We start from the raw sequence: 14,583 nt of genomic DNA on the forward strand, positions 1-14,583 counted from the left end.
CCCACTTATTCCTGTTTTAACTTGATGCTAGTTTTTTAAATCCATCTCTCAATCTATAGGAAACTTAAAAAGTAAGAAAGAGATTAAGGAGGCAAACTTAAATCTATACATGAGAGGATGAGGGGCTGGTCATGAAGGTCACCTCATACCATGTTAGCGAAGTGAGGTGTGCTTGCTCCTCATGCTATTGATCATCCATCAATTGCATAACGAATGACCTGGAGAAAGCTCTCTGCCCTTCCCTGACCTTCTTAGCACACTCTGCCCCAGTTCCACTCAGCCCCTACGACTCTCTAAGTCTCAAAGATCTGTGTCCAACGTCAAAATCCCTATGCAGCTGACTTGGCATTATAAAGCCTCCGCTGGTCATTTATCCAAGTAATTCAACAAGAGTGAGAGATCAGGACTACGACGCATTTACATCTAATGAGTAAATGGTGATCCCCCAAAGTGAGCCAAGTTAGAGTGCTGGGCTGGCAGATTTGAGAGTATAAAGAGAGCTGGGGGTCACACTCCTGAATTTGCTCCGACCGCAGCATCTAAGGTAAGCGCTCACAAGTGCTCACTTTCTCTCCCTCAAATAATAATTAATCTGGTTGGGTGACCAGCCAAGGGCAATGCATTCACCCTTAGCTATGAGATCGGGCGGCATGACCAAAGTCTTTGCACCTCAAGAAGATTTTACAAGGGGAAAAGAAACAAAAAATACATACATTTGGGAAACCAAAAGAAAATTCACCTGCAGAATGAAACCCATTTTCTAGTTAGATGTCACATCATTCAGTCAACAGATTAATAATATGTCAGTGTGTGGTAACTCTTGTGATTATCTTAAAAGATTCAAAGGGTTTTATGACTATTTAAGCTTCTGGTTGCAGGGGGAATGTTCCCATAGTACTGTTTGACTTTTAATTCATATTGAAATGCACCCTAACCTGGTTATTGGGGCTGAGTGGAACATTGGTCTTGCATGGAGAACCGTGTGGATTTTGCACTGGGTCAAGTCTCCAGTACAGTAGCAGCTGTCACGATGATTCCAGCTTTTGGAGCCTGACAGTACTTTGATTTCAGGCTAGCATCTCTACCTGAGAACGCCCTGTTTTGGACTCAGGGCTGAGAGGAATCTTGAGGCTTTTCTGGTACATCTTTATCATTTTTTAGAAAGGAGTAAACGATCCAAAGAATTTTCAGTAGCTGCTTTGCCTCCAAGTCTCACTTCTCTCGAGTTAAGGACTTGGCACGTAAGTGAATGCTTCTGAGAGATCTCTGTGCACTTCAGGACATAATTGAGGCTTACTAAAGATTTGAAAGTGAAGGAAGCAACCAGTGTCTCAAAACCTGACAGCTCCTGCCACAAGGCATCTCACGGCATCTTCCCTGCCATGAAAGCAGTACTTAGTAACGGGAAAGTTTGTTTGGAATCAAGTTTGATGTTTAACTTTTTGCGGAGAACTCCTTGAGATGGTAACGTGCTTCATAAATACCCGGTGTGGGTCAATATTCTCTGGCCTTAGGTGATTTTTCAGATGCCTGGTCTCCACCTTCTCCAGGAGACTTTAGAGTATGCGTAAGTGGCTGCAGAATCAGGCACACAGCAGAATAAATATGCTGTCTATATGTAAAAAAAAATACAAACTCGGAGGCATAATTCTTTGTTTGTTTGCCTTTGCGCTATCGAATTAGCCCCAAGAGGACACTCAATTCCCAAAGGACATTGGCAGTCACGCAGAGAACCAGGAAGGTAAGCTTTACTTTCAGTTTGATCGTAATGGCAGTCGTTGAACTTAGCAAACAGCGTTTTACACATTTTTAAACCTTGCCATGCATGTGAGAAGCTGAAATCAGTGATCTGAGGCTGAACCCTGTAGTATTCTTAAAAGTAACATTACAAAAGTCACATTTTTGACTGAAGGAAGAACTTCGCACATTTGCATTGTGCTTAGAAGTGCACTGGATGAAGTACAGAGCTTCAGTGTGTGAAGTTGAGATCCATATACTTTATCTGCCCAGAACACAACACCCTAATCTCACCTTTACAGGCCTGGCTAGTTGTGGCTGACCCCTGGGCACAGTCTGAACCCTTAAATTCATAAGGCCATGCCTCTGTCACAAACAAGGAGGTAACAGGGAGAGGTCACCCAAGCCAACACAAAAGTGATACTGTAACTCATTCCAAATGTTGCATTTTAGAGATAATTCTGGATGCTTTAGGAGCAAATAAACTAAGGTCACTAAGTCATGACAGCTCCACAGATGACAAGAAACTGGCTGGGAAATCTTTAGGACAGGGATAAGTCAATGGCAGTGACAGGATAGAACCAAAGCAAACAGAGGAGAACTTGGGGGCGGTGGTGATGGAGATTGGGTGGGAAGACAAACATCTCAATCCGAAGGTCCCTGGAGATAGAAACAGAGCAGGTGGCTGACAGACTACAATTATGCAGTGAGGGAGCTGGTCACACCAGCCGAACAGAAAGAGGCTAAGGAAGGGACCCAGTGAGAAGAAAGCTCTGGGGTCACCGTGAGTCATGTACTGAGAGAATTTGGTGGGATCCAAGGAGGTGAAGTTCATCAGCTAAGAATGAATGTTTTTACACTTGAGGCTCAGCTCTCAGTTATATAACTATGGGGAGAAGATTTGACTTAGCAACTGCATGCCCGGAGAGAATTGAGGGGCTTTGCTGGACAGAAGACGGTGAGTCAGCAGAGTGACATGGCTGCCAAGGAACTGTCATAGCCTCAGCCATGATACCTAGGTCAAGAGAGGTGAGAGTGTTATGGAGGAGGAGGAGGACAGGAGGAGGAGGGAGGAGGAGGAGGAGGAGGAGGGGGAGGAGGAGGGGGAGGAGGAGGGGGAGGGGGAGGGGGACATGTGGTTCAGATGTCACACATGATGAGATTAACAAGGTTGCACTGGGGTACAGTGACAGTAAAGGAGATACACTACTCTGTGGAGGAAGAGGCTGAAGATACAACTGGGGTCACTTAGCACAGGGACATTAAAGTCTTGAAAAGCACAGAACAGCCAGGAACAGGGGCAGAGTAGTCTTACAGAAGGACATGGATGTGTCTGCCCTTTATCAAGAGCTAGGATGGTGACCAATCATCCTAAAGTTGTAGACAGACTTTAGGTTAAAGCAACGGGTCTGTCAGAGCTATCTGGGATGGGAAGAGTTGGATGTGAAGGTCTATAACTAAGTTGAATGGTACCTACACAAGAATTTTGCTGAGACAGCTCTCTTTTTACACAGGTAATATACAATGAGGAGACACTGGACTCGAGCTAGGCAGAAGGGTGGGGGAAAGAAACTTTATCTGAAAACTAGTAATGATTTGAGACCCTTGGGCCTCTAGAATTCTCTAGAAGAGAAAAATCTAATGTTTCTAGAAAGATTAAATATAAGTCAACCATCAGGTATAGTATAGTTTTCCCACCTACAGGGTCTATTAATATATTACCACCTAGGCAACAGAAATAGAAAACCTGTAAAATCTATTACATAGAAATCCAAGGGCTGGAGAGATCGCTTGATGGTAATGCATTTGCCACACAGGCACGAGACTAGCCTGGGCTGCTCCGTTCCAAAACAAAGTAAGATTAAATTAAAATACAAGATAGACCAATGTGTTAGAATGTAATCGAGTAAAAATATTGATGTTTTCAGGTTCCACATTTCAAGTAGCCTTTGAGACTCTACGCTTGTCAAGCTTCAAACAGTAAGTATCTAAGACTGATAACCTACATTATTTCAATAGATAATTAAAAGATAGTTTAAAAAGCCAAATCCTTGCTGTTTCTTTCCTTCTCTGAATTATACTACTGTATAAAGAGCCCATCTCTAGCAGAATATATTTACTTTAACTAGTCCCACAGCAGACATGACAATTAAGCAGACGTTGAAGAGATTGAAAAAACAAAAACAAAAACAAACAAACAAACAAAAAAAAAAAAACCAGAGCGCTGTACTTCTCTGCAATTTCTTGGTTTTGAAAAGTAACATTGTCAAAACTACGTTGCTTATAAGGAATTTGATAGTAACTTTTAGAGAATTCATACTTTTTCTCAATTCTAATCTCTCATCCAGTACACACTGGAAATGCCACCATTTTCATTTGAAGAATGTGTAGGGGTCCTAAGCCCGCTGAGCTGGAGAACTGCAACCCCCTTAAGCCAGAACAGTGGAGGCTCCCTTCAGGGAGATGGAAGGGAAAATGACGATTCTTTTTACTCTCCAGGAAATAACCAAGACATTTTAAAGCAGCGTGATAGCTGGGAGCCCTCTTGGAGGACACTATATTAAATCTCGGGGCTTTTTTCCCCATTAAATCTTAACCACGATCCATAGCTCACTCACAGGAGCCACTGGCCAAAATAAAACTAAAATGAAACCATCAGAATAAGGCCCAGAGCTAAGCGAATCTGTCTCCCCATAGAAGGAAGGTGTCATCTGCCACATTGCAGAAAGGATATTTCAATGACAACTCATGGACAGACACTGCCAAAAGGCCGGATGGGGAAGGAGAACTAGAATGGGCTTGCCCTCGCTTTTAACATAGAGTTTAAGAGATAGTCAAGTATTAGCTGTTTAAGAGAATACATGAAGATGAATATGGATGTGTGTGTGTGTGTGTGTGAGAGAGAGAGAGAGAGAGAGAGACAGAGAGACAGAGAGACAGAGAGAGAGAGACAGAGAGAGACAGAGAGACAGAGAGATATTTAATTCCACTTTGTTTTAATTATATTTTTTCTCAGTTATAGGAGAATGGGCAGGAAGGAAAAAATGAGAGAAAGGAAAGGAAGATTGATGTGTGGGGGAAACACAAGAAGGAGATGAGGGAAAGGTGCAATGAGGGAAGGAGGCAGACAGGAAGAAGGGGAGTCGCAGGTCCATGATATACATTTGGATGTGGGAGACAGGAATTGCATCTTCGTTTTAAATAGAATGGGGCAGGAGCCCAGAGAAGTTAAGTGGCTTGAACAAGGTTACCACTGCAGGGACTTTAAGATGAGTTTTCTAGCTTGTAAGCAGAGAAAACACACACATAAAGAGAAAGGTCAAGAACTGAGATGACTGCTGGGAAGCATGACACGGGGGCTGGAGGGGTCACCCACACATTATGCAGTTCTACGACAGTGTTGATTAAACACTGTCCCAACCTGAGATGACTATACCCAAGTGGACTTTGTAAACAGTCGTTCTAGGCCCAGTATTATTCTCTCTGTAACAAGCCCAGAACTCCCTTGAGGATCCTGATATACAGGTTCTGTCTTAGTTGTCTTAAGGTCTGAGATTCCATATTTTCTGACAAACCCCCACCTCCATGGGATAGCTTAAATCAAGAAGTTGACGTGACAGTATCTGTCACAGAGAGCACTCTGAACTAACAGCAGCCAGATCACCTGGAAACTTGCTAGAAATGCCAACTTTCAGCTCACTAGATCCCAAAGCAGCTAATTGAGGCCCAGGTATGAACTTTAACTGGTCCCTAGAGGGATCTGACACACGTCGAGATTTGTACTGTTGCACTGGGTCATCATGCCTTCTGTTAATTACATTGTAGTACTCAAACAAGTGCAATGAATCTTCACGTTCCTATCAGTGTGTTAGCCCTGGCTATCACTGGCATTCCAAAAACTATTCCCAAATTTACATGAAGGCTCAGGGTGGCACTGAAGTCACAGGGCTTAAGCAGGATGAGTCATTTATGAGGTGTTTTGTCTTCTTTACTGAACATGTGCCTGCCGTGAATGGTCCAGCTGATGCTGTCCTAGGCCTGGCTGGCTGTAGATCTGAGTCTGCCTCCCCACCACCACCCCCATTGAGTAGCAATGGGGAAGCAGCAGATACTTACCCAAGCCCAAGCCTCAGATGTCCCCTGTCTTTTCAGCCCCCACCACCCCCTGCAGTCATGAGTTCAGACGCAGAGATGGCCATATTCGGAGAAGCTGCCCCCTACCTCCGAAAACCAGAGAAGGAGAGGATCGAGGCTCAGAACCGCCCGTTCGACTCTAAGAAAGCCTGCTTTGCTGTGGACGATAAAGAGATGTATGTGAAAGGCATGATCCAAAGCAGGGAAAATGACAAAGTCATTGTCAAGACCCTAGACGACCGGGTGAGTGTTGATCTTCAATGATGAATACCACTTACGGTTTGCCGTTCTGTGGTAGAAGTGTTAGAGAAGGTTGCTACTGCTGTTTTTCCTTCTCCCTCTTCCCTCCGAGGATTCGGGCTGTGAGGTGTTTGTGGTGTTTGCTTTGGTGGAACAGGAAAGGTAAAAGAGATTGGTCTACTTAAAAGAAGAAAGTGATGCTGGTTGCTGCCTGCTGGGTCCACTCAAACAAAGCTCTGGGCTATGGAAAGTCTTACAGGGCAAGCTCAGAGGAGTGATAGCCACGGCGCCCTCTTTGGTTCGATCCTTATTGGACATCCACCAGATCCCAGCTGTGGTGTCAGTCACTCAGTAAAGCTGTCAGTTGTGGAACCCGATTCCCCCAAGTTTACAGTCTAGTGTAAGAGAACGAACACCAGTTCGAAGGCAGGCACAGCAAACAGATCTTGTTTACAGGTTTTACCACTAAACTTAACCTCTAATTCTAGCTCTTCTCACTGAACTAGGGGGTGGGGGAATCTTATTCTTGGGCTCTTCCCGTCTTCAGAGCTGTGCTCTATTTTCAAACCTTACAGAGAGTCACCCTGGACTGAGTCTGATGGATTACCCAGAAATGAGTGTCAGTCCCTAAACTATCAGGATAGAGAGGCCTTCTTTCTCTCCTGTGGGCTACCTTATGTGTCTCTGTGTAGGCTCAGATATGGGGGTAGAAGGGCCTTCCTTCCTCGTGAACTTTAACCTACACCAGCCGGTCTCCTTCCATTAACCTCAAAGCTCTTCTAAGGGCTTTAGTTTTAGGAGAATAAAAGCCAGTAAACCTTCTTGGCTCTCTCTTCTGCCCTACTTTCTGTGTCTCCAGAGAATGAAGTGCAGAGCCAATTATATGCTTCAGTAGGAAGGAAAAGGTGGGAGAATCGCAGAGAGGTGAAATTCAATAATTGTCTCCAAATACTCTTCAGCCACGAACCATCATACCTGTCCAAATGTCTCATGATGACAGTAGAGATACAAGCAATTATCAGAGCTTTGAAGAAGCAGGTGAAAGGAAATGGGGCATGAGATTGGGCACCTGAGCAGAGCTCTGGGGGTTTCTTTCTAGAGACAACTTTAATGAAGACATTCTATACGAGCAGGGCATCAAGGCAGGGAAGCCCAGAACACGTGAGAAAAGTTTCTTAACATTTGTCTTGTCACAGCACTCAGAGCAACAGGTTAAAGCAAGGCGACTTCCCCTGGCTTGGATTATCCTAAGCTCTATCTGGCAATTCCAAGTGCCAACCGCTCTTTAGCTTTACACCCCTGATGCCCCTTCTGGGCACACACAATGCCAGGCTGTGTGGGGGCACCAGACCAGAATCAGGTTAACCAAAGAGTTATCACTAAGTCATCTCTGGACATGGAGATGACCCATGAAGTTGCTGCAGCAATGTCCTAACTGTGCTGCACTGTCTCACTATGTCGCCTGCCCCAGGAGAGAACAGGTTAGTGACGTTGCACCCATCACTTGCTTTTGTTCTACCACCCAGGAGCTCACTCTGAACAGTGACCAGGTCTTCCCCATGAACCCCCCTAAGTTTGACAAGATCGAGGACATGGCCATGATGACCCACCTGCACGAGCCCGCTGTGCTGTACAACCTCAAAGAGCGTTACGCAGCGTGGATGATCTACGTGAGAATCCTTTGACCTCTTTCTATTTTGCTCCCTCTCTGAGGAAAAAGAAGATCCATAATCTTTTGAATCTCCTACAGACCTATTCAGGCCTCTTCTGTGTCACTGTCAACCCCTACAAGTGGCTGCCAGTGTATAACCCAGAGGTGGTGACAGCCTACAGAGGCAAAAAGCGTCAGGAGGCCCCGCCCCACATCTTCTCCATCTCTGACAATGCCTACCAGTTCATGTTGACAGGTGAGTGAAGCCTTTGGTTCGGATGATTATAAGGCATGATTGACTAAGTACTTGAGCCCTTTTACACTCCATTCATCCAAATAATACAGTAGTCTTGGGGGCCTCAAATGGCCTGAGGGTGAATAACCAAAGCCATGGTATCTTTCATTACAGTAGTCATGATGAAGGGTGAAACCCAGGGTTCTGTCAGAAGCATTCTAAACCTGTGCTCACTTTGGGGGAGTTGAGGAACACAAGGACACTGCCCTTCCATATCCCCAACATGCCCTGCTATGGGTACACTTAAACGGGACACACCAACCACTCAGGGAATGCAAAGTTGGAGAGATGGGTAAAGCAGGCTTCTCTTACCTTTCCAAGAAGTAGATGCATGGTGACATTGCCACACCACTATACCTACCACCACTTGTCTGCTCAACGTTCACCTGACTTGACTTGCCACAAACAGAGAAAATGAGCTGCTATGATCAGAAGAGCCTTAAGAAGCAAATGATGCCTTTACAGTCCTCGTCATTTCTCCAATGTCTTTCCTTTACATGAATTGAACTTATACTTTTAAAGGGAAGAGTCACATCACTGTTTGTATCAGCTTGCTATGGCCACTGTGACACAATGCCACAGGCTGGGCATCTTAATGAGAAATACATTTGCCTCACTGTTGCAGAAGCTAGTGGTTTGAGATCAAAGATGCCATTGGGGTTGATTCTTTATAAGGATCATGAGAAAAGATGTATTCAACTTGCTCACCCTGCTTCTGTGCTTTGTAAGCAACCTTTGGTGATGCCTGCCTTATGGAGATGTCCCTTCCTCTCTGCCTTCCCTTCCCCTGGTGTTCTCTCCATGGTGCATGTCTTCATTTCTTCTTATTCTGCAGAGACACCGTGATGTGGTGTTGATGGGGTGTTTATGGGCACATGTCTTCATTTTGTTCCCTACGCTGCAAGGGCACAGTGATGTGAATCAGGCCTCAGCCTGATCCAGTCTGATCTCATCTTTAATAACATCTGAGTCTCATTTACATTTTATCTCTAAATGGGGTCACACTTGGAGTTTCTGAGGGTTAGAACGTCAATATATGACTTTTCAAGTGCCACGATTTGCCTCACATGTTCTCATAAATGAAAAATCAGTCTTACTTTATGCAAGTAGAAAACCAAGACCAAAAAATTGAAATGACATTCAATCAGCTGAAGGCTGTGGCCTCTCAGTAGCTCAGGACCCAAGGCTCGCTTCCCTTGTTAAAAGCAATGTGAGAACATCGCAGCTAGGAGTTCAGATCTACAGACATAAATACCCTTAGCACTGTGGGGATCACTATTCATTTCCAGGCTCCTGCCCATGTCCAGCATCCCACTTTCAGGAATCTGCATGAACTCTCTCATGACGATTAGACATGCCCAGGCCTCACCCCTAGCAGACAGCGAAGTCAGAGCCTATCCTCTGGGAGTCCTGGTAGGGTTGCTTGTTTTTAAATGTACCTGTTCTGTTGATACTTGTGTGATTGGTTTGGCTTCTTCCCGTTTTTCTAGATCGAGACAACCAGTCCATCCTGATCACGTGAGTAGCCCATGTTCACACCAAAATGGTCTTGGAGCCCACACACCTCCTCTTCTGCTTTCTTTTATCCCATTTATTTTTAATTGACAGAGGAGAATCCGGGGCCGGGAAGACGGTGAACACCAAGCGTGTCATCCAGTACTTTGCAACAATTGCAGTCACCGGGGAGAAGAAGAAGGAGCAGCAGCCAGGCAAAATGCAGGTGAGGAATAGGATGTGCCAAGGGCTCGTTAGAATAAATGTGCATGAAATATTAGGTGAATGCCATGGGTATGAAGGATGTACAGTCAGGAGACAGCTCAATAGACCAGCTTCATTTATTCATTTTTGGTCCCTTTGTGGTTTTATATAGAAGAATTCTCATATCAATGCATACACATTTTTCTATAGCTGAAGTATCCTCCGGTTCTCTGAAAATGCCAACCAGGATCCTACAACTCAATTTAATTCTGATGCTACCTTCAGGGACATAACAGCACATCTCACAAATTAAGGGCTCAGGCTCACAAGCCCCAGTTCACACTACCTGTGCATCTAGCCAATTTCTTAAAAGTCAGGAGTTCCTGCAATCTCCTCTATGGCTGGAGTGGCTCACAGAACTTGGGGGACGTGTCCCTTAAATGTATTGATTTATTATAAAGGACAAAGCTTGGGAACACTCAGAATACCACACTGGAAGAGAAGTCTGCAGTTCCGATGCCTTTTATAGACCTGCCAACTCCCACCCCCTCCCTGGGTTCACCAGTCTAGACTATGTCTAAACCCCACTGGTTAAGGATCCTCACAAGGGTTCCTCTAGTCAGCCATCAGCGACCAGCTCAGACTTCACTCTCTCCCTCTAAACCCCCAAACTTCTAATCACGTGAAGCCCTTGTCCTGAGGCTTCAGTTCCCAGCTACAACACATATAACACCACAACACACCACACTACACCATATCACACCACACCGCACCACACCGCACCACACCACACCGTATCATACCACACCACACCACTTCAGAAACCCCAAGAGTTTTAGGTCCACACCAGGAAACTGAACGAAGACCAAGGTATGCATCTTGGTCTAAATCACAGTCAAGCATGAGATGGTGCTGTCTATGTGGACACCAACTCGGTCAGCAACAGCTGAGTGATCTTGACCAACTTCACAGCTCCCTTTAGAGAACAATTAGTGGTAACATGGGTTTTCAAAAGAGAGCACACTTCAGAATCACCAAGAAGACTTCTTAACAAGACTTGTGAGCTTTCAGGCTTACAATTTCTAGGTGACTTGGTCTCGGGTGCACCTCCTCCTGTTTTACTGAAGTGCATGTTCAAACAAAACAAAACAAAATGACCCCCATGATTTATAATAAAGAGTCCGTACAAAAGAAAGCATGTTGAAATGGCGGGGCGGGGGGGGGGAGACTATGTTCCAGTCTGGAATCTGCCACAGCCAGAAGGCATTCCAATGCTACCCTAACAAAAGACTCTTCAGGTGGGAGCCACAGAACTCCTTAAGATAATGATCCACACATCAGCTCTGACAACTGGCAGATGTCAGGGGTGGCATCCCTTCTAGGACTCTGCCCAGAGCACCCACTGTTTGCATTTACTACCCATCCCAGAAGATAGCCCAGGTTCTCCCCATTCCTCTCTTTGCTTGTTACTAGGGAACACTAGAGGATCAGATCATCCAAGCCAACCCCCTGCTGGAAGCCTTTGGAAACGCTAAGACCGTGAGGAACGACAACTCCTCCAGATTTGTAAGAGCAGATTGGTTTTCAACTCCCCACCCAATTGCACCCATCTGCTAAATTCTAGATGTGAAAATTCGCTGCAGAGACTAAGATACACTGAGTCTTGGTCTACCCTTACAAAATTCAGATCGATTGATCCAAGTATAGTTAGGAAGGTTTTGGCTTATTCCTGGCCAAAAAAAAGGGGGGAAGATTTAACTGTCTGTCCTTAAGTAGTGAACACCCCTTCACAGCATGCTGATGTCACTGAAGTCTCCATGAGTAAGGAGAAATCACTTATATCAAATTGGCCTCTGTAGGTGGAAGAATATGTTTTTAAATGTCTCTGAGTGTGTCCATATGCACATTTGAGGAGGCTACAACAAGAATTTGTATTTATCACTTTCTCTTTTGCCTTCAGATAGGGTTTCTCACTGAACTAGAAGCTTTCCATTTCAGCCATCATCCTAGCCAGCAACGTCTCAGGATCAGCTTATCTGTGTCCCACAATGCTGGGGTAACAGGCAATTGGAGTCATACTTCATGTTTTGAAGCATTTTTAAAATGAAAAAGTTGGTTGACTTAGCCACAGAAACCTCAGTATGACTTAAATTAATAAACTTGACCTCCTCCAAGTCAGGAGGCCCTGGAAGGAGGTGCCAGCTAGTGAAGGCAGGAAAAAAGACTAGAAACTGAGAAGGTCTTGATATTGGCAATACTAAAAGATATAGTCCACCGTCCAGAATTTCATTTAAGATTAGCTCAACTTATTACTCTCATGCTTGCAAATTAATAAACACTCATTCCTCTATTTAACTGTCTTGGCCAAAGGAACAAGTGCTCAGAGGCGAAGCCCCAGTGAAGGTTCCCAAACGTGAAAGTGGATAAACATTCCCCACACTTCACTAGCTGGGGAACTTCTAGCTCACATCCCGTAACCTTCTTAGAAGGACTGAATGGGTACTGATTAGAAAGCTGAGGCATCTCTCAGAGACTGTGGCTGTGAGCCCTGGCTATTCCTTCCTTGGCTATACCCCCTGCTCTCAGCTCACTGCCCCATGCACACCTGGCTTCCTGGGTATACAGCTGAACCCTGCCCTTTGCTAGGGGATGCAGGCGTCTGTTACACACACCCAGATCAGGTTGGTTATTGGGTTGACCTTTAGTGAAGATAATGCCTTTGGGAACATAGTACACTCTTAGTCATGAAGCCTCTTCACTTGGCCCTGATTTAGAGTCACAATCACATCTGTCTACTCTACCATCCAGACATTTCCAAGCTAAAAGGTGATGTCCATTTTCTTTCATTAAGTTGCTGAATATTGTACTGAATCATGAAGACTTCTCTAAGTTTTCGTAGATTATTCATGAAACTCTGAGAAATGTTTGAGAATTGAACACATTGCAGACCATAGAAGGAAACAAATATGGCAAGACTTTTGCCCTCAGATTTGCTCCTTGTGTAGTAGAGGACCTGTTAAGTGCACAGTATAAGAAAGGAGTACATACATTATGCCTGCTACTGTTCTAAATTATACATGATACAATTTCATAACTAAGTCATATAAATAACACGCGAATATTTCGTTTCACATTTGGTATATAGTGTTTTACATACATGTGTGTGTGTGTGTGTGTGTGTGTGTGTGAGAGAGAGAGAGAGAGAGAGAGAGAGAGAGAGAGAGAGAGAATGGGATAACATAGATCCTGAGTTTCTTATTTGGGAGCCAGGGAGACTGGCCTGGGGCTGAGCCTGGAAGATGGATTTGCCATTTGGAAATAGCATGTAAAACTGAAGTGAGAAATCTTAGAAGTAGCCTCTAGAGGCAAAACCGAAACCAGAAAATCAGCTATGGATTGTAAGGTGTTAGGAAGAGTGTGAGAACCCAGGGATGAGGCAATTAAAACAGACACAGTTCCAAGCAGAGTCGGAAAGTGAAGGAGGAATCAATCAATACTGATGTGGCCCAAGCAGAGAAGTCAGAAAATGAGCCCATAGGTTTCCCCAGAGTTGCAGGAACAGGGATGCAGTTCACTTTGAGTAGAATTCTCATAGCCTTGGAGGACTCAGTCTGGGAACATGCATGTCAGGGAACCAGAGAGGAAGAAAGTATTTGTGTTTCTGCCATCTCTCCCAGCCACACCTCTCTACCTACTTCCTACTCATTGATGGTAGCACCTCTCACAGACTCAGAGGCAGCATAAATAAAGTAACTGGTTTGTTAACCTGTTGTTGGACAGGGGAAGTTCATTCGGATTCACTTTGGAGCCACAGGGAAGCTAGCATCAGCGGACATCGAAACCTGTGAGTCTGCACAATGTATAAAAACGGTGCTCAGCTAAACAATATTTTGCAATCATTTGATGTTGTTGTTGTTGTTGTTGTTGTTGTTGTTGTTGCTGTTGTTGTTGTTACCTTAGATCTCCTGGAAAAATCCAGAGTGACCTTCCAGTTATCCAGTGAGAGAAGCTATCACATTTTTTATCAAATCATGTCAAACAAGAAACCAGAACTAATTGGTAAGCTTCTTAGCTTCTTGACCAGTAGTGAGAACAGTACCCAGATTGAGTGCTGCCTGAAGGGTTAAAGGGTCTCCGTCTTTCACAGACTTGCTTCTGATTTCGACCAACCCCTTCGACTTCCCTTTCGTGAGCCAAGGAGAGGTCACAGTAGCTAGCATCGATGACAGCGAGGAACTGTTGGCAACTGACGTAAGCATGTATTTATTTGTTTGCATAGCACGTTACGGAGTTCATGAGCTGAGAGGCATCCTAGTGAGCTCATGGGAAACTGGGGAATCCACAGGTACTAGATGGTTAGACTCACAGGTTGCCCCCTCCACCGCCACATCACAATGCTTCAAACTGGGATCCGCAAAGTACTACAAGGCAGGTAACCAGTTCTACTCTTTGCCATTTTGATATGAATCTCTTTTGCATTATAATGTGTATGAACATCAGTCAGAAGTCTTCATATTGCAGAAGAGTACAAAGCAGGAAGAAAAGACCCTCCTCTCTGCAGTGGCCTCTCCATTTCCCTTTCTACCTTCATCCTAGACCCGCCCCAGGCATCTACATCCTCAGCACACAGGGCAGACATGTAACCTGTATCTTTGGGGATTCCCTGCAGATCTAATCACCATAACAGTAATAACTAAATGTGCTGAGCATGGACACATCACAGAGACAACTAACTTTACTTCTTTTATTCAGTTAAGTCCTAAAACCTATTGCCCCATTTTATGGATATGGAAAACTGACTCTTAGAAACTTAAAAGAAATACACAAC

At 44.6% G+C, this 14,583-nt stretch overlaps 1 protein-coding gene across 2 annotated transcripts in view; it reads left to right on the forward strand.

Moving 5' to 3' along the window:
- Positions 1-1,312: 1,312 nt before the first annotated feature.
- Myh13 (myosin heavy chain 13) overlaps positions 1,313-14,583 on the forward strand; it is a 60,999-nt gene continuing 47,728 nt past the window's right edge. Inside the window, exons 1-11 of one of the 2 annotated variants that reach the window (XM_087569275.1) lie at positions 1,313-1,741; positions 3,666-3,717; positions 5,890-6,114; positions 7,638-7,781; positions 7,862-8,018; positions 9,548-9,575; positions 9,666-9,777; positions 11,229-11,321; positions 13,536-13,599; positions 13,716-13,814; positions 13,903-14,006. In XM_087569275.1, coding sequence (XP_087425401.1) covers positions 5,911-6,114; positions 7,638-7,781; positions 7,862-8,018; positions 9,548-9,575; positions 9,666-9,777; positions 11,229-11,321; positions 13,536-13,599; positions 13,716-13,814; positions 13,903-14,006 — 1,005 coding nt within the window. In that variant the 5' untranslated portion in view covers positions 1,313-1,741; positions 3,666-3,717; positions 5,890-5,910. 2 annotated transcript variants of the gene reach the window in all.

This window comes from Rattus norvegicus, chromosome 10 (genome assembly GCF_021556685.1).
Source record: "Rattus norvegicus strain SHRSP/BbbUtx chromosome 10, alternate assembly SHRSP_T2T, whole genome shotgun sequence".
In the NCBI taxonomy this organism is placed as follows: Eukaryota; Metazoa; Chordata; class Mammalia; order Rodentia; family Muridae; genus Rattus; species Rattus norvegicus.